This window comes from Ptychodera flava, chromosome 1 (assembly GCF_041260155.1).
Source record: "Ptychodera flava strain L36383 chromosome 1, AS_Pfla_20210202, whole genome shotgun sequence".
NCBI lineage: Eukaryota > Metazoa > Hemichordata > Enteropneusta > Ptychoderidae > Ptychodera > Ptychodera flava.
This window is the reverse complement of record NC_091928.1, coordinates 17,319,617-17,346,308: the sequence shown is the minus strand read 5'-3', so window position 1 is coordinate 17,346,308 and position 26,692 is coordinate 17,319,617. Positions and strand designations below refer to the sequence as shown.

General features: G+C 36.3%; 1 protein-coding gene across 1 annotated transcript in view; it reads left to right on the top strand.

Moving 5' to 3' along the window:
* Window positions 1-23,297, top strand: part of LOC139131607 (liprin-beta-1-like) — a 71,251-nt gene extending 47,954 nt beyond the window's left edge. Inside the window, 14 exon segments of the mRNA XM_070697733.1 lie at window positions 140-234; window positions 687-1,007; window positions 3,634-3,925; window positions 9,038-9,188; window positions 10,045-10,185; window positions 10,514-10,664; window positions 10,849-10,905; window positions 10,908-11,051; window positions 11,229-11,351; window positions 14,020-14,145; window positions 14,711-14,899; window positions 15,572-15,814; window positions 19,089-19,148; window positions 19,782-23,297. Of these exon segments, the coding sequence (XP_070553834.1) occupies window positions 140-234; window positions 687-1,007; window positions 3,634-3,925; window positions 9,038-9,188; window positions 10,045-10,185; window positions 10,514-10,664; window positions 10,849-10,905; window positions 10,908-11,051; window positions 11,229-11,351; window positions 14,020-14,145; window positions 14,711-14,899; window positions 15,572-15,814; window positions 19,089-19,148; window positions 19,782-19,832 (2,144 nt within the window). The 3' untranslated portion in view covers window positions 19,833-23,297.
* The last annotated feature ends 3,395 nt before the right edge of the window (window positions 23,298-26,692 follow it).

Genomic DNA, 26,692 nt, shown 5'->3' with positions numbered 1-26,692 from the left:
TTTTGAACCTCCCGTATTCTAACTCTTAATCAAATATTACCATCCCTACCTCTCTATAAAAATCTCCATGTCTCTCTCACTCACACCATTGTAATTACTTTGTCTCTGACATTCCACTGTGGTCTGATCTACCGTACAGAGAATGGATTGACAGAGGGTGATCAGAGTGACACTGCATCCACTGACAGCTCTCAACCATCCAGTGCAGTGGAAGACTTTGCCAAAGATAGAGAGGTAAGAAAACTACCAGGAATGAATGAATGAATGAATGAATGAAAGGGTGGTCTCTCATTCAGTGTTGACATACCAGTAGTAATAATCACTGTCTCTTTACATGTAAATATTCTGCTGTAGGGTATTTTGAATAAGAACTTTGAAAGGGAAAGTTACAGTTGTTTGCAACTGCTCTCCTGTTGTGATTTGAAAAAAAATTCTCTGCCATCCATTAGGTTCCTTTCCCATCAGGAAAACTCTTTCCGATGCATTCCTATCACAAAAGCTCCCTAGTGCCGTCTCCCCACCACATAATTCATGTCCTTCCTTTCAGTAAATCCCTGCAATGGCTTAATCCTATTCCCGGTCTGTGTACAGGAATTTTACCAAAAGTTTGGTAGCCCCTAAGTGTACATAGAAATCAGACTGCCACGAAGTTGTGAAGTAGCCATTAACTGTCATCTGTATTTCAGGGAAGTGAGAGTTCAATCAAAGTCTTAATGCCAAGTCCAACAGCAACGTCCACTCCAGTCACTACGCAAGGCAGCCATGCCACACAAAGACAGATACAAATGCAGGACATAGCCAGTCCCATCACCGGTGACTCACAGGGCAATGACACCGTGATTCACATGGCACAGGCAACGCTGGAAGAGACCATCACCACTACCAAGACAACCACAGCCGTCATTACCATGGCGACTGGTGAAGAAACAAAGAAAACAGTGACAATTCAGTCCCCAACTCAGAAATCATCAAGTTTAGAAGAACTCAGAGATATACCAGATGCACCAGTGAGTTTGCCACAACCCTGACAAAGATAAAAAAATATCCGGGATAAAAGGCCAAAGGAATCAAATAGGACCATATTTACAGATTTTCAATGTTAACTTTAAGTTAGTCACATATGCATTCCATTGTCACATAGAAATGCCACTATGATCACATTACAATCCTATAGAAATGCCACTATGATCACATTACAATCCTATAGAAATGCCACTATGATCACATTACAATCCTATAGAAATGCCACTATGATCACATTACAATCCTATAGGAGTCATACATAAGATGTCTGTTTAGGGGGAATTCTTTTTAAGGACAGTACGATGGCAGCTGTTATCACATTTTTTACCTTCTCATGTCTATTTATAGACAGAGAAGGTATTAGAGTTGAAAACCAATATGCTGCTGTCAAGAACTTCCGTCTGTCAAGACTTCCGTCTGTCAAGATCCGTTGACGTCATGCCATTGTGATGGGTCATATCATAAACTGGTGGGGGTGTTCATGGCTCAGGTTGAGGTGTGGAGAACGATTTTGAGCTATGACAAAAATCAAAAGGGACTTAGCAGCATAGCCACAGTGTTAAGCCTTTCTCCAAGGTTTCTTAGTTGACTACAATCTATTACAGAACTACTGAGCTAGGGGTACTCACTTTGTGTTTGCTCACTCTGTGAGCGCTAGTGTTTGGTACTGAGTTGCGTGGATATCCCCTCATGGCTTCACGTGATCTGGGCCTGTTGCGTAACCTGCAGCTGAGAGATGATCATATGCCTCAGAGTCTGAAAACTGTCATTGTGTAAGCCTGTCGGCATTTTCCTTGCATTTTTTCCCGTTTAATTTTGCAAAATATCGGCGAGTACCTCAATATTTCAAGATAACCCTTTCTTCCCAATCGTTTCCGGGAGTTTCAGAGTCATATGAACGAAAATGAGTGAAAGTTTTAGACAGGAAAATCGGACGTCGGCCATGTTCAATGTTTACAGTACAATCAGAAGTTTACGTGGAGGAATTAACCAACAAACACTGTTCATGATGCCCGCCCTCTAGAGGCAGACCCTCCTATATGAAGTACCACATTTGATGCTTGTGGAAAGCTTGACCACACAATTGAGCATTTAAACTTTTAGAAAATGACAAACTGAATAAGAAGGTATTCAGAAAATGTCAAATACTGAGGAAAAATGCGCAAATATTCAAAATAAACAGGTTAACTGATTGGTCAGCTATAAAAACAATGAAAATGTTTATGATCAAAAGTTTTTGAGATGCGCACATTTTAACAAATACAGAAATTATTAACATTATAAATATAAGACCAAACTATTTTTTCAGGGATGGGACAGGTTGGAAATGAGGGGTGAGAGACAAAGGCACTCCTATTGCTGCATGTGGATGCAGCCACACCATTTCATTTACAGCATACTTATTCACTGTGTTGTGTTCAAGTTCCATATTGTACTGACTGTCATACAAGGATAACATAAGCAAATCAAATCAAATTAGAAAAGGATCAATGCTGTTGTGTGGATTTTGCTGAACATGGCTGATATTTCGCCCTATATATTTGGTATCCAGCACAGGCATATTTTGATGTAAAGTCAAAATTAACACTACACTGCTGACAATATATTTTACCGTTTCTGCATGAACTTTTCTTTTTTAAATTATAGTATATTAGTACTTCAAACAGATTAACAGTTATCGTGATGTCAACCCATAATTTTACATCACAAAGACTGTAATTCTGCCAATTTTTTTTGTTTTTCAGTCATTTTATAAATTTTGCACTGCACAAGATGATTGAACAAATTGCAATGTTTGAATTTGTAAACTCAAAGAATAAAAATCCTTTGGTCACAAATTAAATTAATTTTTGAAAAGAAATTTACTCTTAAACACTTTTAGCATATATTCTTTACACGGTCATGTATTTTCAAGGAAAAATGCCTATTAAAAACAGTAATTCAATACTATGACAATTATCAGCCATGAGGTTATACAAACACAAGACCAGATAAGCGTTTTTCATCATTTCCACAGGACTCTTTGGAAAATCCATTAAAAACAGTTAAAAGTGACTTGAAATGATCACTTGGTATACATTTAATTTACAGATGCCAGGTTGTGTATTTCACATGCACTCAGGTCAGTAAGGAAGTGCGTCATTACTATTTTGGACTGTTAATTCTTATTTCTGAATTGTTTAACTTTTTTCCACATTGAACTATCTTTAGGCAGTTTATACTGTAGCTTAGAATTTTCTTGATTGATGTATTTAATCATCTTTTGGGTTCTTTGGGTCCATATCCCACCTCATGCCCCTACATCATCAACTATTTACCACAACTCCATGCCAACAACCAATTACCTGACCTGGCCACACATTAGAGAAGGTACAGCGTCATTGACGGTAGTTTTCAGTCTCAAGATTATCCCATAAATCCTCCTAGAATACTAATGAGAGGGCAGTATTTTTCTTTAGTGGATTTTTCAAAGTTTAGTTTCCACTGTAGAGCAGTGATTCAAATTCTATTGACAGGAAAAGGTATGACAGTCTACGTGGAAGTCACAGCATTTATTTACAGACAGTGTACTTTCATGAATAACACATTGTTTTCCTTCACCAAACTTAGAAAAGTCAACCTTACCCAGACTACAGCACTTTACCAAACTCAGCAAAGAAACCAACAGACACAGCACAGGAAGAACAAAACAATGTGGAACAGCAGTCACCGCCGGAAAACCTCCACCAGAACGGCTTTGAGTGGTTGCCAAGGATGCAGGAACCCCAGCAACCGGATGCAAAACCACGGCAACCAGAAGACAATCATTTCAGTAACCGAGGTAAAACAGGTGCATCATTTGGGAAGGGTTTGTTCAAATTTAAAGGTGGTGGCAAGAGGTCATCCAGTGCTCCTAACCTAGGTAAGTATCATAACCGGCTTTAACCAGTCTCAACTAACCCAAACTAGTGACTAGCCTCTTTTAACTAACACTATTTGGCTGTGATGTTCATCTAATGTGTTATGCCTCATCTACATTGGATTGGTACTATTTTTAACGTGACATTGCTATTAATATCCCTGACCTGATATAACCTTTGACCCTTGACCATAACATAATCTTAGCTAGCTGACAGTTCTAATAATGAAATCTTTTAATACAAATCTTCTTGAAGATGTAATTTGGTGGATGTCAAGAAACTTTAATGAAGCTTATTTACTTTGTCTGTAAATATTTTATTTCAGTCACAGCAAAAACTTCTACAAATAGATACTTCAGTTATTCATGACATCTTTCTAGGCTTGACCCTCGTGCATTTATTTTCAATACGTTAATGCAAATAATGTGAATAGATAAAGAGTATCTCAATTAAAAACTCAATTAAAATTATATTAATATTATTCAGAAGTGTTTTGCCAAAAGCAAAGAAGTCATACTTTCTTTATGAACTTCTTCTTTCTAAAAGCCCCTCAGATATACTCTCTGAATACAACCGTATCAGTTAATTGCAGTGTGTTATACATAACAAGCTTGAATGAGTTCAGTTGTGGAGTATCCCTTAACACACAAAATGTTTTTATCCTATCTTTAAAACATTTCTTTTCCCAATGTTACTCTAATGTGGTTTCCATAACAATGCGCAATAGATACCTGCAAATTACAAAGTGTACTCAGTACACACAATGTTCCCTTGATTTTAATACCCAATGTGTACCAAGTATATACCCAGTGTTACTGCAGTATTCCCTTGATTTACCCAGTGTGTACCAAATATTTAACCATTGTTACCACAATGTTCCCTTGATTTACCCAATATGTACCAAATATGTACCCATTGTTACAATGTTCCCCTGATTTACCCAATATGTACCCAATATGTATCCATTGTTACAAACAGTGTTCCCTTGATTTACCCAATATGTACCCAATATGTACCCATTGTTACCACAATTTTCCCTTAATTTACTCAAAATGTATTCAGGATGCACCCATTGTTACCACCATGTTCCCCTGATTTACCAAATATGTACCCAATATTTACCCATTGTTACAACAATGTTCCCTCGATTTACCCAATCAGCACCCAGTGTGTACCCACCATTACCCAACTGCAATTCAATGTATCAGTGTGAGGTCAACTGTCACATTCTACACTGAAATCACTGCAACCCACAGACATTTTAATGTACCCACTCTTTGAGCGTTTTATGAAAGAAACAGATTTAGAATCATTTTCCAGTGAATTAAAAGCAACAAAGCAAATATTTTTGTGAATCAAATTTATCTTGACCTGATTGACCATACAAATTCTGGTAACTGTGATCCTAGCTTCTTTATCAATGTTAACCTGTGGTCTATTTGATTGATTGACTTGTACCAATCTAGTGCCAAAAATCACAAAATATTCCCAATTCAGACAATAAATGAACATGGTAATCTAAAACAATACTAAATAACCCAATGTGCCCAGTTGACAGCCCATTTAATAGTTTACTAATTCTTTACTCACCACAGCGACATCGATCATTCATGCATCAAATTTCAATTGAACAGTTTCTAAACAGCATGCTCTTCAGATTCATTTTCAAATCCGAAATATGCAATACCACAGTATGTATCATTCAGATCCCAATTGGATCGACCATATACCTGTAAGTATATGAATGTCACGCAATACATTACCCATCTTTCGCACCATAAAGACATACCCAAGAATAACTGTCTGCTGACGTGAGCCCACTATGCAAGACTGTCACAATTTGTGGAAATGTCAATTTGTCAACAATAGTTATGAAAGCATCAAGCATTCCTCCAGTGTCTCAGGGTGTCCTTTGTACATTGTATGTCACGGTGTTTATGACAAATGTCACATTTTTCACTGACATGTTATACAGTATACCTATGTTATGTTTGTTTGACAGTGTCACAGAGTGTCATGTATGTTGTTGTACACCCTAGCTGTCATCGTTTACATGTACCTGCACTCACACAGACACATCCATGCTCTGCATGTACCCTGCCTCCATAATTCATTAAGTCTTCCATTTTTTGATAACGCTCCCATTTAAACTGCCCTCAAGAGTTTAAAACCCTCACTACAAAATGTCTCTGCTGTGTAAAAACTTCCCACTAAAATATTTGACTGGAAAGCCATCACTGTAAAGGACTGGAGGCCTCTTGAAGACTGGTGAATCGTCATGGCAGTGTTATTATGATTTTTATTGTGGCAGCTTGGGTGATGTGTTTGTATGCATTATTGAAGGTATAAGTATATGCAGCCGCATTTGATCATCTCGCAAAACGTATTTGAAATGTGAGAACAGGTAATGTATAGCAAGCTGATCTCCATTCCTTTCATAACCATCATGTTGAAGCAGATGTCACAAAACCTGGCACAGACTGTGTCCATGATTATGAAAATACTTTGTGCCAAAATGTTTGTTTTGGAAAAACATGTATGGTTGTGAAGGGATCCAAGTTGAAGGCCACTCTGTTGAAATTATTGTTGTTGGAACAAAAAAAAATTAAGTTTTTTGCTCAAGGAAATCCGCAAATTTTAAAGTATCATTGGAAGACAAAAAAAGTGGCAACAGAAGGCAAGCAGGAAATCAAAGTGTTAAATTCATCACACCACTATACTATACAGAAGTGGCTTGACAAAATTACTGGCTTTACTCTGGCAATAGGAATACACAAAAGCAAAGATCCATACTACATAATGCACACTCAGTTTTCAGTCTGGGCAGGATGTAACAGACACATGCGTACGTGTAGTTCACAGGTGCATGTGGAATATGCATATGTCCATTATTTTTAGATTGTCAGGAGTAAGGTGAGAAATAAACTGTACAGAAGGGAGGCAACTTTCAGAAATAAATGGATGCAAAAGAGTTCTAGAATGACCATTTCTGATGGACATTTAGATTTGTATGATAGACAGGATGGTCAAAGAAGGAAAACAAAGTTCAAAGAATAAAATATCAAAACACAGAAATTATTTAGGAACCTAACAAGCAGAGATAAAAGTACTGTTTGTTGAAATCATAGCAGCGGTGGCCTTCAACTTGCACAAAAGGTGGACTATATAAAATGCTCGGTATAAAAGCATGTGATACAGAACTAAAGGTGGCGGGGATATGTTCATCTACTCATTGACTGGTCATCCTCATCTTGGAACACCATCATTTGACTTCCGATCTACTCTAACTATGTGAAAAAGTGAAGTGCTGTAATTTGAAGTTGTGCCATACTAAATGTCCGTTTTAATGAGCATTACCATCTACAATTCAATGTAGATTTCAATTGTGATGTCAAGTGCAGAAACAATCTCAAATAAAACTTTGGAAATCCAATATATTCATGAAAGACATTGTCAAAAGATGTTGTGTGCTTCATAAGGCTTAATGGGTAACTTTGTAATGTTTCCCCAGCTTTACAGCTAGAGTGTATCTACATGTACAGATGTTTGGTGATGTGGATCATGTTTTGGCCAAAGCTTTTCACCCACCCTTTCTGAGTATTCCATAGTTCAATAATGCCATACCACAACAGTAAGGTTAAACCAAACTGTGGTTGTGAAAGGGTAATTGAGTAGATAAATTATAGTGGGCCAAGACGTACTGGTATTTCCTCATATCATTCCTATGTATGTCATTATCGTCATGTTAACCTCTGGACTATCACAATGTAGTAAAATTGGTGTATCAAGCATACTCTCACTGTTTAAAGGATATCACCAATTCATTTGGTTTTTATATTGTAATTGCACCTGGAGCTCTGTTCAGAGATTAGGCGCATTACAAATGTACTAATATTATTATTATTAATTCATAATGGCACCTGAAAATTCAAGCATGCAAAGCAGTCAAGAGGTTTCTTTTATATTACAACCCTTTTCAGAATTAGAGGGCGAAGCCACTGCAGTGAACTGCAATAAAACTGCTTACACTAATTAGTTTAAGCTGTAGCCGTGACACTTTGGTGTTGAACAAGGCTCCTTGATAAAGACCAAAAAGTCTGCTTGTACAAAGGCAAAACTAGCTCTGTCTGAGGCTTGAGTTAACTCAGTAAATGAGAGTTTACGACTGGCACCCTGTGTTCAAGATTAAGATACAATGTAACATTACAATGCACTGGTCCATTTACAAATCTTTTTTATTTCAACTTTCCCAGACAAACTGTATGCATGGGACATACAATGTTGTCAACTTTGCCAGCTGGCTACAGCTGAACCTAATTAGTGTAAGCAGTTTTATTGCAGTTCACTGCAGTGGCTTTGCGCTCTAATTCTGAAAAGGGTTGTAATTGGGCCATTTCATAAAGAATGTTAATCTGCCTGTCATTGTAAATTTCTGAGAGTTTCTTGGATATGTGTTGGTGACAAGTTAAGTATTTCAAGACCAGCTAAAAGTTCCTGTCATACTAGATGATGTAAAGATATAATCAAAGACTGAGTCTCTGTCTCAAAGCCTTCCTCTATACAGGCAGATAAACACCTTCTCAGGCTATTCAGTATTATTAATTATTGGTATCATGAGAATATTACAATCATATGGTTTCTTATTTCACATATAAAAAAAATAACATTGCATTCATATTTATTGATATTTGCATATTCATTTATGGTAGATAATTTTCTTCATTTGTGTATATGTTTTCATATGTTAAATAAAGTATTGTAGCAATTCTATAAGTGGGCATTTACAACAAGAATGCCAAAATATTGGCTGTTCTTATGTTTCCATTTCATGAGATCATTGCTTTCTTCATGAAAGCAAACCACATTACCAGCAAATGTGCGTCACACTATGTAATATGTCAATGAAGGGACATAGTTGCTATTTTTTTATGGCATCATATCATACGCGAAACAAAATAATTGAGTATCAAAACTGAGAATATATAAAATTGATATCAAAAGATGGCAACTATGTCACTTCAAAATAATTATGTTAACTGTCCAATATGTCACAAAAAAACAACAATTACACAAAATCATCAACAAATTTTCTTTCTGTTTGTTTGTTTTCAAAGCTGAAACAGAAGTTGCCGGGATGGAGGAAGAGAAAGCCCAGGCAGGCCTTCAGAGATATGGAGCTTTCACAACATTGGACAAAGCACACTATCCAGGGTCTCCCAAGGAACAGAAGAAAAAAAAAAGCGGAATCAAACGATTCTTTGGCAGGCAAGTGGTGATAATGATTGCTCCTAGTTTAAAGGTACTCGCCAAAACTGTTGCAATGTAGTCCATCATTTCCTCATAGCTTTGGACAAATGCGGGACAAAAATGATCCATATTCCCTCATTGTCAGCCTTCAAGGCCTGTACAAAAACCTGAAATGTCCTCGTATTGTTTCTCATTTTGCCAGTGATTCTTGGCATCAGAAAAATGGCGCTTAAGGTAGAATGCCTTGGGGACAGATATTTGGACCCTCAAGCTTTTACAATATTCTTAAAGCTTATGGAGTAGATAAACTTTCCACTGGCTTAGTTTCATGAGAATCTGAAACTTTATTTTTCCCCATACAGATAACACAGGGATGGCAGCAATGTTGAATTTCAAATATTGCTAAACGTTGGGTAATTTGTTTCTCTATAATACCAAAATTTGCACAGTGACCCCCAATTTTATTCTTGATTTTGAAAGAGAAAGGTTGAAAGTTTGCTTAAGGAAAGTTTTAGCAAAAGTCTTAAGTCTTTGATTTTCGAGGCATGGACTATCTTATATACAAACAGCGGTATATAAAATGATATTACACTTGATAACTGTTTGCATTCAGACCTTTCATAGTTAAACCTGTTTTCTCTATTTATTCCATACAAGAAATTAGGGTACAAGAAGTTCCCATGCAGAAGTCCTATAGTCTATCTTTTAAATTGTCGGACTCTTTTTTTTGTTTGTTTTCTCTGTTATGAGCGCAATCCTCAAACATTGTACCATGGAAGGCAGAATGTACCATCGACATGGAAGTTCAGTTCTAAGTAGTTGTAATAACTTTATTTATGCAACTATACCAAGAGTCATTTGTGCTGTATTTCAGGCTGAGGAGAAGCAGTTCAGGGAGCTGGAATCCAGAATCTGAACCTGAAGATGATGAGGACTACAATGCTTTCAGAAGAGGTGGACGTCTCCGAGCTACAGCTGGCGCTAGACTTGGATGGTCCAGAGATTTCAAAAATGAGTAAGAGCAGCTGTTCCCCTCCATTGGATGTGATTCTTTCTGTGATGGAATTTACTACAGTAGGTTTAAAATGAGGTGAAATGCCAGCAGAAAGGTAAAAAGGATGGAAGCATTCTGGGGATGTGACTTATTTCACCTGTACATGCTGAAAGTTTTGAAACAAACAGTCTATATTCAAAATGGATTGTGTTCACTTTAATCAGAATGCAGTTCACCTTTCCTCACTACTCCTGACCATGAAGCTGTGGATGTATGATCATTTCATTCGCAATCAACGCAGGCAGAGATGATGATAACTTGCATGTCTTTTTGTTCTCACCATAACCAGTGACATTGATGTCCCATTTGCCAAGTGGGACTCAGAGACTGTAGCAGCATGGCTACACGAGATGGGACTCGGAAACTACGTCAGTGCATGCAGACACTGTGTGAAAAATGGTGCTACACTTATCAAGGCAACTCCACAGTTCCTTGAAAAGGTAAATAAAGAATTGGATGATTCTTGTAAACCAGAAAAAATGTTGTTGTGCATAGTCATCTTTTTCTGATAAGTTAATGGGCTGTCAGTGATGTTGGCTCGGCAAGCCATTGGCAGATCATGGTATTAGTGATACGTTATAACCTGAAAATTTTACATACTGTAATATGTTTTGTTCGTTTCAGGAACTCGGAATCAAACATTTTCTGCACAGAAAGAAATTACAGCTTGCAATCCGTGCCATATTGCGTCGGAAGAGCCGGACAAAATGGGAGAGCTAGACTACAACTGGGTCACTAGGTGGCTTGATGATGTCGGCTTACCTCAGTACAAGGATGCCTTCAATGAAGCAAGGATTGATGGGAGGATGTTGCATTACCTGACCACGGTAAAAATTCACCTTGACTCAAATTTCTCAAATGCTGGTAACAAATCAAACATATTAAGCCATATTGCTTCAGCAACTGCTTTTTCATTTCAAAATATTAAATTACCAAATGGAAATCATTATATTGGAAATACAGGTGCAGATAATCAAATTTTAATTCATATGTTTATTTTCCAGGATGATCTATTCTATCTAAAAGTGACCAATGCTTTGCATCATGTCAGCATCAAAAGAGGAATCCAGTGTCTAAGAATACAAAACTTTCACCCTAACTGCCTTAAAAGGAGACCCACTGATGAGGTGAGAGGTAGTTGCTATAGTGACCGGATGATTCTTAAAGATTTGTGACAGTACTTAGTGCATATGCAGGACAAAGTGTCAATTTATACTGTGGAAATAATGATGTTTTTGAAGGAATTATGGCTTTGATCAGTTTAGCAGCCAATCAGTTTGTTTGTTTTTGTTCATTGTATTATTTGAAAATTGCTTTAGCTTGCTGTTTCTCCAAAACATTTCTTTCTCAATCAGTTTCTCTGAAATACGTTGTCCTTTTCAGTTTCTCTGTAGAATTTCTGTAATGTTTTGCTTCTTTGAATTACATCTTTTGCTTGGTTTCTTACAAATTTCATGGAAATGTCCATGCTGTTTCCTTATGCGTCTAATTGAACATTCTGTTTGCTTCTGCATCATTTTCATTTACTTGTCGATTTGTTTACTATTTCTTTTCTCCTGTGTTACTGTTAGTTTATGCTTTCTTTTCTCCTCTGCAGTATTTAGATGGTTCTGAGACGTTTCTGTGGAACTCTCAATGGGTAATTTGAAAAGATTATGCAAATAGTGGCATGAACATTGCACAATAGGTGTCCTAACCTACTACGTGTGGATCTTACATACAGCAGATTTAACTTCATTGCCACACACACTACAAGATTACAGCTATACATATTTACACTGTTTAATCAAATCCTGCAAAAAAGACTGAGGCACTTTAGACTAAAGTGAAGATATGGCTGCCTTTAAGAATTGGACCAGCCACTCTAAATCAAAGACAAATGAAGAATCATGTAGTCCTGCACATTTGTTGAAGTCTACACAATTCTAAGGCCACTATTATATCAACTGTAAATGCTGAAAGACTGAAAGACTTGTTCCATTCAGTCCTTTCGGTTGTATTTTTGAGGCATAGCTGAGATTATAATGGTGTCTTTTTGAAGGAAAAATTTAAGATATCTACAGAATAAAAAGATGAATTATTTCAGAAAGCATAGTTGCTTCTGGTCAAATATAGTGTATCTCCGACTTAGAGCAAACCATCTTTTGCTTGAAGACATTCCCAGCACTTTCCATACTCCCTGCTTATGAAGGCATGCTTATTAATAATAATAATAATAATAATTTATTCATTTATAAAGCGACTAAATCCACACAAATAGTGTGATCAGAGACGCTGGGTAAAATACAATCAATTTTAAAAAGGTTACAAGAATTAAAAACAAAACAAAAATAACAAATACAATGAATGAGTTCAGTTAAAAGCAGAATTAAAAAGAAATGTAATAAGATTTGATTTAAAACTTGGCAGGCTTGGGGAGCGACGAACCTCAATTGGAAGTTTGTTCCATAAAAAGGGGGTGGCAATTATTACTTCCATTTTGCATGCAAAATGATAGTTCATCTCTATGTAATTTCCCAAAATATCACATTAAAACTTTACTGTTTGTATAGTTGGTATATGTATTTCAAAATAGTTTCAATCCATTGTCTTGGTGATTCTGTGGCAAAGAGGCTGCATGAATTTTCAATGTATCTTCAGAGCTGACATCATATGAGCATGCATTCCATGGAGACTTCTAGAGATTCAAGACACAAGTTGTAACAGCATCTGCCTCCTTTTCGCTAGTTTCTTTTCCTTTCCACTCATCAATACATGTTCTTCTCTTTTACATACATACAGATACAGACAGACAGACAGACAGACAGACAGACAGACACACACACACACACACACACACACACACACACACACTACAATAAATTTGTGTGTCTGTACACAATCACCAGCATAACTGTCTTACTGCCAGTCAGCCCATCCACAAATGGTCATCACTGCCACATGAAATGAAAACTATCTAAGCCTTTTTTTTGAGTCTTTAAAATTTCTAACTGTTGCACCCTCTTTCAGCAAAACCAACATCTTCCATAACTTTTGTCTTTTTCACAATATCTTTCAAAGGAATTATGACTTGAATATTGCTCCTTCAGTAACCAATCATCTTCATTAACTCTAAAAGCAAGAAATCAACTTAAATAATATATTCATTAAAATACAACCAACGAGCCGTGTATTATGAAGACATATTGTACATATGAAGAATATATAACAAAATGGGCCTTTTACTTTACAGTTACAAAACTTGCTCATAAGATCCACATGTCACTTCAGCAGAGAAAAATACTCTCGTTATATGTGCATAATATTTAATATGAGCTTGAAGTTGTTATCCAAACTTTGCAGCAAAGGTTTAACTATTGTTTAGCAGTAACAGCATCACATTGGCAGAATGTCTTGTAGTAACCTGATTCCAGACATGTTACTGTGTTGTAACCAAATATTCATCACTAGCTGAAACCATTTGTGTATGTGATCCCACTTTGCATGAAATGTAGGGCAGTGGTCATGTGTTCAATACCAACCTGCAAATCTAACACCTGTGGTTCATAACTCACCATGATTTCCAAAAACGGCTAGGTTCACTATTGTGTTTGGTGAAACTTCCCATTTGCCAGGTTCTTACAGTGTGTACATATTCACTTAGCAAGCATGGTGTGGAGTTGAGCATGGTGAAAGTACCGGTAGTACCCCTGCAAATGCTTTCCTACCATTGTTGTGGAAGTTAGCTGTGTAGCTGATGTCACAAAAGTACATTTGTACTGACCTTACTCAACGACTGTTTTCCATCCATTGCAGTCATGGCAAAATGGTGCTGAGGTGATGCTTTGGACAAATCACCGAGTGATGGAGTGGCTCAGATCAGTGGATCTTTCAGAGTATGCACCAAATCTCAGAGGCAGTGGAGTCCACGGTGCTTTCATGGTAAGAAAATCTGAACCATTCCATTCCATTCCTGTAACCCTCATTGGGGTTATACACAAGTTTTACTCAGAGAAAGATGTACCTTTTTAGAATACACATTGTATATCATCAAGAAACTTACAGCATGAAACTCCCGTCAACAATGGGCAAGTGTTCAGATTATGGAAGTATCCAGTATGGCAGACTTCAATGCCATGTTTTTAGCCGGTTACAATGGATGAAATCATGACAACTTTTAATCAACTCTACATTTGCAGGGCTACACAATTAATAACTTTGTGTAATATAAAGAGGACATGATTTCATTAATACCCAGTTGTGGACAAGTTTTATATAAGGAAATGTTTGTTCAATTCAATTTACAGTTCCTTGCATAGGAAGTTTGTGATAAAGTTCATGCATATGTCATGAAAAAAGTGTGAATTTCATTTAGTTGAAGTCCCTTGATCGTGAAACAAAGCTTTTCTGAAAATCTTACTTTTGTGCCATGTAGTTGCCACATATCAAAGCTGTCCAACACAGGTAGGTTAATTTACCCTTCACTGTATCATTTCTCTTTTCCAAGGTCCTTGACATGAATTTCACAGCAGAAACATTGGCATCATTGCTAATGATACCACCAAACAAGACACTACTAAGAAGACACTTGACAACGCACTATGTGGCATTAGTGGGTGCAGACTGCCAAGCCAAGAAGAGAGAGGCTGAACAAAACCCCAATACCATTCCACTTTCACAGCTTGCAAAAATGAAGGTAAAGCATAACACGCAATATGAATTTCAGTTTGAAACAACTTGAGGTATTTTATCGTACCCCAAATACTGAAGAGTTTTGGCTTTCATGTGCTGAGGGCAAGCTTGGCAGCCAATATCATCACTTTGTCAGTCTGTGGAGGTGTCTTTATGTCTGTCCATCTGATCATCTTATAGTTCTGTCAACCAGCTGTCCATCTGTTTGTAGACCAAATCAATGGTTCTCCTAACTCAAAATTACCAAAGCAAATGAGACCACTTTAGTTTTGATATGGTTAATGTGTAAATGATTTTAAAGAACTGAGTGTTGTTTTAAAGATAAAGCTTGCATAATCAACAAAAATTTGCATAGTTATAATATTTCAAAAATTTTCACATTGTAATTGTTCATATGTGTAAAGCTGTAATTCTAATTTTTTCAAATTAGAATATGATTGCTTATTTGTAATTTTGAGCAGTTCTTTTTCATTTTTTTGAAAAAATTATACTTTTCAGAACACACTTGACTGATGAATTTCAAAATTAATTGTAATGAAATGTTATTAATTTTTTTACATTTTTCAAAATTTGCTTGTAGAGTTCAGAAATGACTATATTCAATCAAATGAATGTTGACTATGCATATTAGAATTATTCATTCATTCTATCAATTCATTGCTATCCCTACTCACAGGCTAAAAAGAAGAATACAGGCATCAGGAAAAAGAAATCAGGAATCGAAATGGATGACTATGTTTGTCCAATGAACATTGAAATGCCCACAGTGCCAAAGTCACGTCAAGGTCCACGAAACCAACACACAAATGGAACTATCACCAGCAGCTACCGTCAGGAAGTACGCAGTGCTGACATGGTTCATAGACAAGGTGATGAAGACCTTGAACATGATCCTGAAATGGAACAACCAAATGATGAGGTATAAATCTTTGGGTTTTTTAGCTCCCATAGCCATATGTATATATGGCATGGAAGCTATTCTTATAGGCTATGGAAATGTCTGTATGTATGTATGTCTGTATGTCTGTATGTCTGTGTGTCTGTATGTCTGTATGTCTGTATGTCTGTCCGTCAACATCAAAAACTCCAAAACCGCTGTACATTTCATCTTGATATTTGGTGTGTACATGGATGATGGGCTGTAGATGAGATTTTGTTCAAATGAAGTTGTCATTGCCAAAAATATGCAAATTAAGTGAAAAAATGTAAAAACAGTCAAAATTGAAAAAACTCAATAACCACTGAGCAGATTACATGAAAAATTAGTATGTAAGTACTTTGGGCTGACATGAAATGATTGTGCACATCTTGGGTCAGTATCTTGGACTTGCTATTTTTCATGAATTTTTTTGTAATTTTCTCCCATTTTTGGTCAAAAAATCTCCTGCTCTGAAACCACAAGTCCGATTGATTTGAAACTTGGTATGGAAGTGCATAGGAGTGACCTTTCCCAAATTTGGGCAAATCGTGGTGAAATTTGCATATTTTTAGTTTACACGTCCATAGACTCCCATGTATAAGGCAGATCTCCATAGACTCCCATGTATAAGGCCACGAAAAATAAAATTTAGTTTCTCATCGTATTCATATTGCAAAAAGGATGCAGTGACACAATTTTTAGTCCCCATGGATGAAGTCCAGTGAGCTTATAGATTGGGTCATGTCTGTCTGTTCGTCCATCCGTGAGTCCATCCGTTCACGCATATATCTCGGATTTGTACCTCATTAATTATGCACATATCTAATTTTGAGCGAGCCAATAGAGCTAGAGGTCTGATTTTTGGTATATAGGGATAACTTAGCAATACAATTTTTTTTGACAAAATGTCACGTGACCTCGGTGACCTTTGACCTCAAATATACATATTTGTCCATAACTCAGTAACCACAAGTGCTACAGCCTTCATGTATGGTATGATGGGACACCTTATGACGCCACATATTGTACCTCATTAATTATGTGCATATCTAATTTTGAGCGAACCAATAGAGCTAGAGGTCTGATTTTTTGTATATAGGGATAACTTAGCAAAACAATTTTTTTGACAAAATGTCACGTGACCTCGGTGACCTTTGACCTCAAATATACATATTTGTCCATAACTCAGTAACCACAAGTGCTACAGCCTTCATGTATGGTATGATGGGACACCTTATGACGCCACATATTGTACCTCATTAATTATGCACATATCTAATTTTGAGCGAGCCAATAGAGCTAGAGGTCTGATTTTTGGTATATAGGGATAACTTAGCAATACAATTTTTTTGACAAAATGTCACGTGACCTCGGTGACCTTTGACCTCAAATATACATATTTGTCCATAACTCAGTAACCACAAGTGCTACAGCCTTCATGTATGGTATGATTGGACACCTTATGACGCCACATATTGTACCTCATTAATTATGCGCATATCTAATTTTGAGCGAGCCAATAGAGCTAGAGGTCTGATTTTTGGTATCTAGGGATAACTTAGCAATACAATTTTTTTGACAAAATGTCACGTGACCTCGGTGACCTTTGACCTCAAATATACATATTTGTCCATACCTCGGTAACCACAAGTGCTACACCCTTCATGTTTGGTATGATTGGACACCTTATGACGCCACATATTGTACCTCAATAATTATGCACATATCTCATTCTGAGCGAGCCAATAGAGCTGGATGTCTGATTTTTGGTATATAGGGATAACTATAGGAGAGAAATTTTTTGACCAAATGTCATGTGACCTCGATGACCTTTTACCTAAAATATATGTTTATGTCAATAAATAAGTAACCACAAGTGCTATGTCATTTGTATTTAGTAGGATGGGAGACCTTATGACAACACACGCTTTACCTCATTAATTATGTACACATCTAATTCTGGGCAAGCGAATAGAGCTAGAGATCTGATTTTTTGGCATTTAGGGATTAATTAGCAATATAATTTTTTTTTCAAAATGTCATGTGACCTCGATGACCTTTGACCTTGTTATACATATATATGCATATTTCAGTAACCACAAGTTCTATACCCTCCAATTTTGATAGGATATTAGACCTTAAGATGTCACATCTTGTACCTCATTTATAATGCGCATATGTATTTCTTGGCTGGCCAATACTGCTAGAGGTCTGATCTTTTTTCCCGATTTAGAACCATAACTTAGACATGCCTCATGTGTTTCAAATTGGAACAACGACATAGACCTATGTGCCCATAGATCCCAACATATACACTCCAGTGATACTTCTTAATGACCACATTTTCCTGCCCCATCAAGACTAATACTCCTATTACAAGTGGGGACTATGTCATTGTAAATGACTTGTTGAGTTAATGGTTGTATCACAGTATTCGATATATCTAATTCTGTATTTTTTCCATTTTATATTCTGAATAATTACATTAAACATATTTCACTGTCTCCAGTACATTTCATTTAAGTATTTTCACTTCATGCACTTTATCCCTTTCACACATGTTCAAATATCTGCCAGAGAACAAACACTAAATTGTCCAGGATGGGAGCTACAGTGTCATTGACGCTATTTTTTTAAATAATGAAACCCCATTTCAAATATATACGGTAATTCAATTCATTGTTTGTGTGTTTATGGGTCAGTATCTTTGCTAAAGTAGGACCAAATACCCTGATAGTGAACTTTTTGAAATGGAGAAAATATTTTTGGTGTTTCCAAATATGATTGGCATGGTGTAGTGGAAGAGCTTTGGTAAGACAAATGGGAAATTCCAGTAATATGTACTGGCTGCCTTGTCAAAACAATCACATTCATATTGTGTGATATTTTGTTATGTGTGTACAACTTAAAAAAGATTTCATGATGATTCTTAAAAAGTACACAATGAGAGCTCTGTTGCTTTTGTCCAAAATGTTTATTGCCATCAAATCTACCTCGGAAAATGTCATGGGTCTGATCCAGGTACATGTAGCCAACAGCGTTTAAATATCAGACGTACTTCCAGTCTATACTTGGTATGTGAGTTATGTAGAATGCAATCTAGTCTTGCAATCATAAGACAAGTTACAGACCATTATTAAAGACATTGTCATCCTCAATACAGGAGGATAGATAATTTCTCTATGCTGCTGTTCAGGATTAATGTCACTGGCATCAGGAACCATCATGACACATCTGATAATTTCACATGTGAATCTCTTTGATTGTATTTTAGATGGATGAGGGCGCTGTCAGGCAGATCGGGGCATTTTCAGAAGACATGAACAAACTTACAGTAAGTTTTCAGATTAATGTTTTGCAAGTAAGCAACAAGATTCTTAAATATCCCCTCTACTTAAAAGTTTTGAACTGAAAGGATGTAAACTTTCTGGAGGAAGATTCCGTGAAGGTATAGAAATGATGTCAGTTCATGTAATTTTTGAAAACAGTCTGTCACTGTCATTTCTCCTGGTCTTGACTGTGCCACTCGTCTGGTGTACAACATCTCTGTAAGTCTTGCAGCAGTGAAACCATACATGTAACAGTGATATTAAGCGCAGCCGAATGACTCAAGCAGAGTTGATTGAGTTAGACAGTGTGAAAGGAATTTTCATTAATGAACATAAGAAGTAGCTAAGGCAAGTCAGTTAATGCATGTTTCACAGATACAAGGACATTAACCTATGTCATACATATGTATGTCAATTTGTTTCTTGATATGATCCAATATGGCTGCATGGCAGCCATTTTGTTACAATTTTTTCGTGTCCTTAGCCAAAACTTGGGCATGTCTCAATTAATGAAGAGGACTCTATCCTCTTAGGACATGTAATCAAAGTACCCATTAACAAGTGGGGACTGTGTCATCACGATCAATTGTTCAGATTATAACTTGACAATGATTGAGATTTTTCATTTTTCTGTCCAGAATATGTTGGCTGAAGAAGAATTTAATGATGGAATCACTTCCAATGTGTAGAACTGTTTGGATCATGTAAAACAAGGGAAGAATGGAAACAACAAGATACAGGGCCAACTCACTGCCACAACAATCATATCCTCTGCAACCATGGACACCATTCATCGACTGGAAAAACATTACCAAATTAAACTTAAAATGAGTCATATCATCCAAAGAAACATTTTTATAAAACCAAAAAGTGTCATTGCCAACACGGCTTTGCACATCATCGTGACATTGTTTTTCCATTGTACATTTTAATATTGTCTCAATGTTCTGAATTTATTCAGCTTTTTTATCAGTTGTCACAAGTGTACATAACTTTACTATGAAGCCATCAAACAGGATAGGTCAGCCATTTTCACTTCTGTGATAGAACTAACCAGACTTATTCAGGATTAGGTATTTTGAATACACAGACTCTTTGATCAATAAACCATTTTGAATAGACAAGATGCATTTTGTTACAAAGAAGGGAACTTTAAGATAATGTTTTTTAAGAAAATGCTCAACTTTTACAGCTTTTTAAAGAAGTATTATTTACAAACACTGCAGAAAGGAGAAATCCTGTTTTTACATACTCGTTGCATTTTAACATGTTCTTTCGTGTACTTTTCTAAGTTCAAGTTTGGTCTATGTTTTCCTTGTAAACTAGTTACAAATAACCACCTGTGAGTGTGTTGTACAGTTCAAATCATGTTGTGAAACAATCATGATCAATGAATATGCTCATTAATGAGTCGTTTATCAGAAACCAGACTTGTTCAACTATATCTGAACCTCATCAACGTACTCTCCAAGTTGACTAGGTGAAAAAATCCATTCATTGATTATGAAGCTATTGGTTTTTGCTGAAATATAATACCAAAGTTACAGATGTCTAGGACAAATTTATGATAGAGTCATTCAAAGACACACTGTTTTAAAGACTAGCACTGAATTCCAGCATCAGAAGACAGCAAATTACTGTCAGTAGACATGCATCTGGAAATCACACACAGACAAGTGATATGCTACCAAATATTTCAAAGACTATCTAAGTGGTACTTTCTAGATTAATGATTTTACAATGATATGAGGTAGTCATCATAGGGAAAGGAAATTGACCATTCCAGTTAATTTTTGGAATACAGATTTTGTAACACACTCTGAAATAATGGGTAGAAGTTTATTACTATACCAGTCTTCCTGCAGCTTGAGTTGAGAAAGATAAGCAAAGGTAGCATGTTTGTTGTTACCAACACATGGAAGAATAGTCCATTTAGCAGTCATTTCTGGGCACGATATAGAATGTCAGCAGTGGGCATGCATGGAAAACAGGAATACGCATAAGTATTATTATGAGGCCAGATTCCTAACTTTTTCATTTGCTGACTTTTAATCTTTACAATGTTAAACTTTCAAAGTGTAAATGACCTCTATTTCAGTTAAGGAACAAGCAGGCTGATAAATGTTCCAAGTATATGATTGACACCTGTTGACTTTACCAGAATTCAAAGTGTGTGAAACGTGCTGTAACATTTTCATCCAATTCAGCACAGCTTCTTGTAACAAGGTAGCTTTTCACATCATATGCCATTCTACTCTGATGTGTTCTCATCATCTGACTATATCTAGTTATTGTTGAATTTTTAAATGTCACTCATGTGTTAACAACCAATTTTGCTGGGGGTGGGGGTGGGGGTTATATTTACAAGGAATTGACACCCTACCATATGCACCATGGAGATTAACCTGAGAAACCTTTGAGTCTTTTCAAGGCAGAATGGCCATTACCAGATCAAACATTGTAGATTTCATCATGCATTTACATTTCACCAAGATACATTCCTGGCACTTAATGTTCACAATGTTTCTAGACAGCAGCGTGATTGTGTTATATTCACCAAAAGACAAGTCAAAATCAAGTTTCAAGGCATATTTACAGTCAAATTAATCAGCAGATCACAGTATAGATCAAAATTGTCTCAATTCCCTACTAGGCCCAGTATTCTGCACATTGTTTCCTGTGTTTGGTCATTTTCTTCAAAATTTGCCACAAAGTAAATGTTTTGCTGTATCTGTACCATAAAATATACATTTCATCAGTTCAGCTAGTGCATGTTTTGCAAAACGTTCTACAGGCAGGTTTTTGTCATACATTTACTTCAAGTTATCACTTAGTCAAAGTCAGGTGAACATTCCATGAGAAACAAGACTTGCTACCTTTACCCATGCGAATGAAAATAAAATTTTTGAGTTTTTTACTCTGTAATGACATTTCTTTGTTTTGTTTAATCAGTTTTGTATCATATGTTGTGTTCATCAACCCTTTTAATTGGTTTTGTTAACATCACAATTTGTAAAGTGTTTAGCCAGTCTTCCATCTGGCTGCATTTTATCGTTTTAAACTATGCTATCGTATTCAATGATTAGAATCTGGAAATGAAGGTTGGTGTGTGTTTATTGTGCCTTATCATCGCTGTGCTTCCACCTGTACAAAAATGGTCATTTCAAATGATTGTCTTATTGTCATTAATATATAATTGCTATCATTGTTTTCATTTTGACACATTTGAAAGTTACGTAATATGGTCATGTTGTATCTTCGGGAACCCGTAACAAGGTGAAGAAACAATTGGGATTGGGTATCGAGTATTCATGTGATTTGGGTTATGATTCAGCATTTCGTCCATATAATAACATTGAATAATTCAACTGTTTCATCATTGTTGACATTTCAAATGACTTGGACAATGTTTTATCACATTTAAGCAAGGCTTTCAAAGCAATCATCTGAGCTCATCCAAAGTCACTTCAGTGTTATCAACACTGTTTCAGACACGCTGTCATAAGGCAATCGGCTAGAGAACAGATGAAGAATAGTCTAACATTCAAATCATGATTGACACAGTTACTTGATTGGCTAAGGATTAAGTTTGACAGGTGGTCAGTTTATTGGTCAGTTGCTGTTTAACTTTAGTATCAAAGTGTGAAATTATTACCAGTACCTCTTGGTAGAAATTGTAATTTAATACCTTTCAAATTATGTAGCATGGAACTGACACTGTGGCTGATGAATCTGATATGTCTTAGCTTTTTGTAATGAATAAATCTAATGTATATACAGATGAATACATGGAAGGCTGCCTTGACAACAAGTCAATGATTACCTAGCTTGGGTCATGTTAGGAAAGTCATTTGTAATTGGTAAATCCAGTAATACATTCAGATTAACTTCAATGTGATATTTCAGTTAATAGATGGATAATGACTGTATAGCTGATACCATGAAACAGGTCACTACAAAACTAACTTTGTAAATAGCAGAAATTTTAAAAATATGAATGAAAGTGGTATATCTTCCTGTGGGGTCACTTCCTATTTTTTATCTTCTACCCTTTTATATTGTTTTTATTTTCATTTTGAAAATCATTTTACTTGTATGTACTTTTATTGTAGCTACATGTAATTGTTCTAATAAAGTCAAAATTTTCATTTTAATTGCTATGGGTGTTTTGTCTCTTTTCTCTCAGACTTTTTTAGCTCTGGTGTCAACAATGTGAAGCTTATCAAATAGCTGGTTGTCTGTTGTCATCTTGTCTGTCAATTGTTGCATGCCAGGCATCTTTGAAACCCTTTGTCCGATTGAGAGAGACTTGGTATGCAGATGATTAGGTTGACATATCAGATTTGTTGTGAAATTTGAATATTTGTATTTTTGGAGCAACTTTTCCTGTTTTGGTCAAAATGTCTTTTCTGAAACTGCTTGTCCAATTGCTTTGGACGTTTGTATGCAGATTGCTGGGGTGACCTTGAGTTTGTTCAAATTGTTGCATATTGCATGTTGCATATGCAAGTTTGCACATTTTGTATTTTTTGGGCAATTTTTCCTTTTACGCAAAAAAAAATCTTTGAAACCACTTGTCCAATTAGTTTCAATTCAGCAGATTTTTGATGGGATTCAAACTCACTGCATACGGTACCAAGTCTCTTTGCAAAGACACCATAGTCAAAACTGCTCGGCCAAATCCCCAACCTTAATCAAAGTGAGACTTGAGTGGACACCGTGGTCATCAGTATGTATTAGGGAGATGGTGCAGTGGCAAAGAATGTGAAATTTTCAGAAAGTTACTTTCAGAATGTGCTTAGGAATACAATTCAGAATAACATTCAGACACTCACTATGTGAGATAATATTCTGTATATTCCAGAAGAGTCCTTTCAGAATGTGCTTTGGAATACAATTCAGAATAATATTCAGACACTCACTATGTGAGATAATATTCTGTATAGAAGTAACAAGTCATTGACATTGACATAGTCCCCACTTGTATAGGAGTATTAGTCTTGATGGGGCAGGGAAATGAGGTCATTAAGAAGTATCACTGGAGTGTATATGTTCAGATCTATGGACACATAGGTCGATGTCATTATTCCCATTTTTAAACAAGAGGCATGTCTAAGTTATGGTTCTAAATCGGGAAAAAAGATCAGACCTCTAGCTATATTGGCCGCCAAGAAATACATATGTGCATAATAAATGAGGTACAAGATGTGACATCTTAAGGTCTACTATCCTATCAAAATTGAAGCGTAAAGAACTTGTGGTTACTGAGTTATGCATATATATGCATATTCAAGGTCAAAGGTCATCAAGGTCACGTGACATTTTGAAAAAAAACCCATTGTATTGCTAATTAATCCATATATGCCAAAATTCAGACCTCTAGCTCTATTGGCTTGCCCACAATTATATATGGGCATAATTAACGAGGTAAAGCATGTGTTGTCATAAGGTCTCCAATCCTACTATATATAAAGGACATAGCACTTGTGGTTACTTATTTATTGACATAATCGTGTATTTTACGTAAAAGGTTATCGAGGTCACATGACATTTTGTCAAAAAATTTCTATCCTATAGTCTGTCCCTATATACTAAAAATCATACATTTACCTCTATTGGCTTGCTCAAAATTAGATATGCACATAATTAATGAGGAACAATATGTGGCGTCATAAGGTGTCCCATCATACCAAATATGAAGGGTGTAGCACTTGTGGTTACTGAGTTTTGGACAAATATGTATATTTGAGGTCAAAGGTCACCGAGGTCACGTGACATTTTGTCAAAATAATTGTATTGCTAAGTTATCCCTATATACCAAAAATCAGACCTCTAGCTCTATTGGCTCGCTCAAAATTAGATATGTGCATAATTAATGCGGAACAATATGTGGCGTCATAAGGTGTCCCATCATACCAAATATGAAGGGTGTAGCACTTGTGGTTACTGAGTTATGGACAAATATGTATATTTGAGGTCAAAGGTCACCGAGGTCACGTGACATTTTGTCAGAAAAATTGTATTGCTAAGTTATCCCTATATACCAAAAATCAGACCTCTAGCTCTATTGGCTCGCTCAAAATTAGATATGTAATAATTAATGAGGTACAATATGTGGCGTCATAAGGTGTCCCATCATACCAAATATGAAGAGTGTAGCACTTGTGGTTACTGAGTTATGCACAAATATGTATATTTGAGGTCAAAGGTAATTGAGGTCACGTGACATTTTGTCAAAAAATAGCATTGCTAAGTTATCCGTACATACCAAAAATCAGACCTCTGGCTCTATTGGCTCGCTCAAAATTAGATATGCACATAATTAATGCGGAACAATATGTGGCGTCATAAGGTGTCCCATCATACCAAATATGAAGGGTGTAGCATTAGTGATTACTGAGTTATGGACAAATATGTATATTTGAGGTCAAAGGTCACCAAGGTCACATGACATTTTGTCAAAAAAATTGTATTGCTAAGTTATCCATATATACCAAAAATCAGACCTCTAGCTCTATTGGCTTGCTCAAAATTAGATATGCACATAATTAATGAGGTACAATATGTGGCATCATAGGGTGTCCCATCATACCATATATGAAAGGTTTAGCACTTGTGGTTACCGAGTTATGGACAAATATGTATATTTGAGGTCAAAGGTCACATGACATTTTGTCAAAGCGTCTGAGATATCTGCGTGAACGGATGGACTCACATGGATGGACTGACGGACTGACATGACCCAATCTATGAGCCCCTGAACTTTATCTGTGGGGACTAAAAACTGTGTCACTGCATCCTTTTTGCAATATGAATACGATGAGAAACTAAATTTTTATTTTCTTGGCCTTATACATGGGAGTCTATGGACTTCCTTATACATGGGAGTCTATAGACCGCCTTATACATGGGAGTCTATGGACTGCCTTATACATGGGAGTCTATGGACTGCCTTATACATGGGAGTCTATGGACTGCCTTATACATGGGAGTCATAATGGACTTCCTTATACATGGGAGTCTATGGACTTCCTTATACATGGAGTCTATGGACTGCCTTAAACATGGGAGTCTATGGATTGCCTTATACATGGGAGTCTATGGATTGCCTTATACATGGGAGTCTATGGACTTCCTTATACATGGGAGTCTATGGACTGCCTTATACATGGGAGTCTATGGACTGCCTTAAACATGGGAGTCTATGGATTGCCTTATACATGGGAGTCTATGGATTGCCTTATACAGGGGAGTCTATGGAGGCGAAAACTAAAAAGTCCTCTAACACGGCCAAATTTGATCACATTGTGAAACAAATCAACGTGCATCTGTATGAGGTAGAGTACTATCCTTTTACCAAGTTTGAAAGAAATCGCTTAGGGCGTCTCTGAGATATCTGCGTGAATGAAAAAAGTCATAAAATATGCAAATGAGCAATTAATTAATAAGCCACACCCACCAAAATCTAATCAGATCTAAGTCTCATCATGATAATACCAAATACCAATTGCATGACGTGGACCTAAGGGTTCTTAAGTTATGAGTGGAA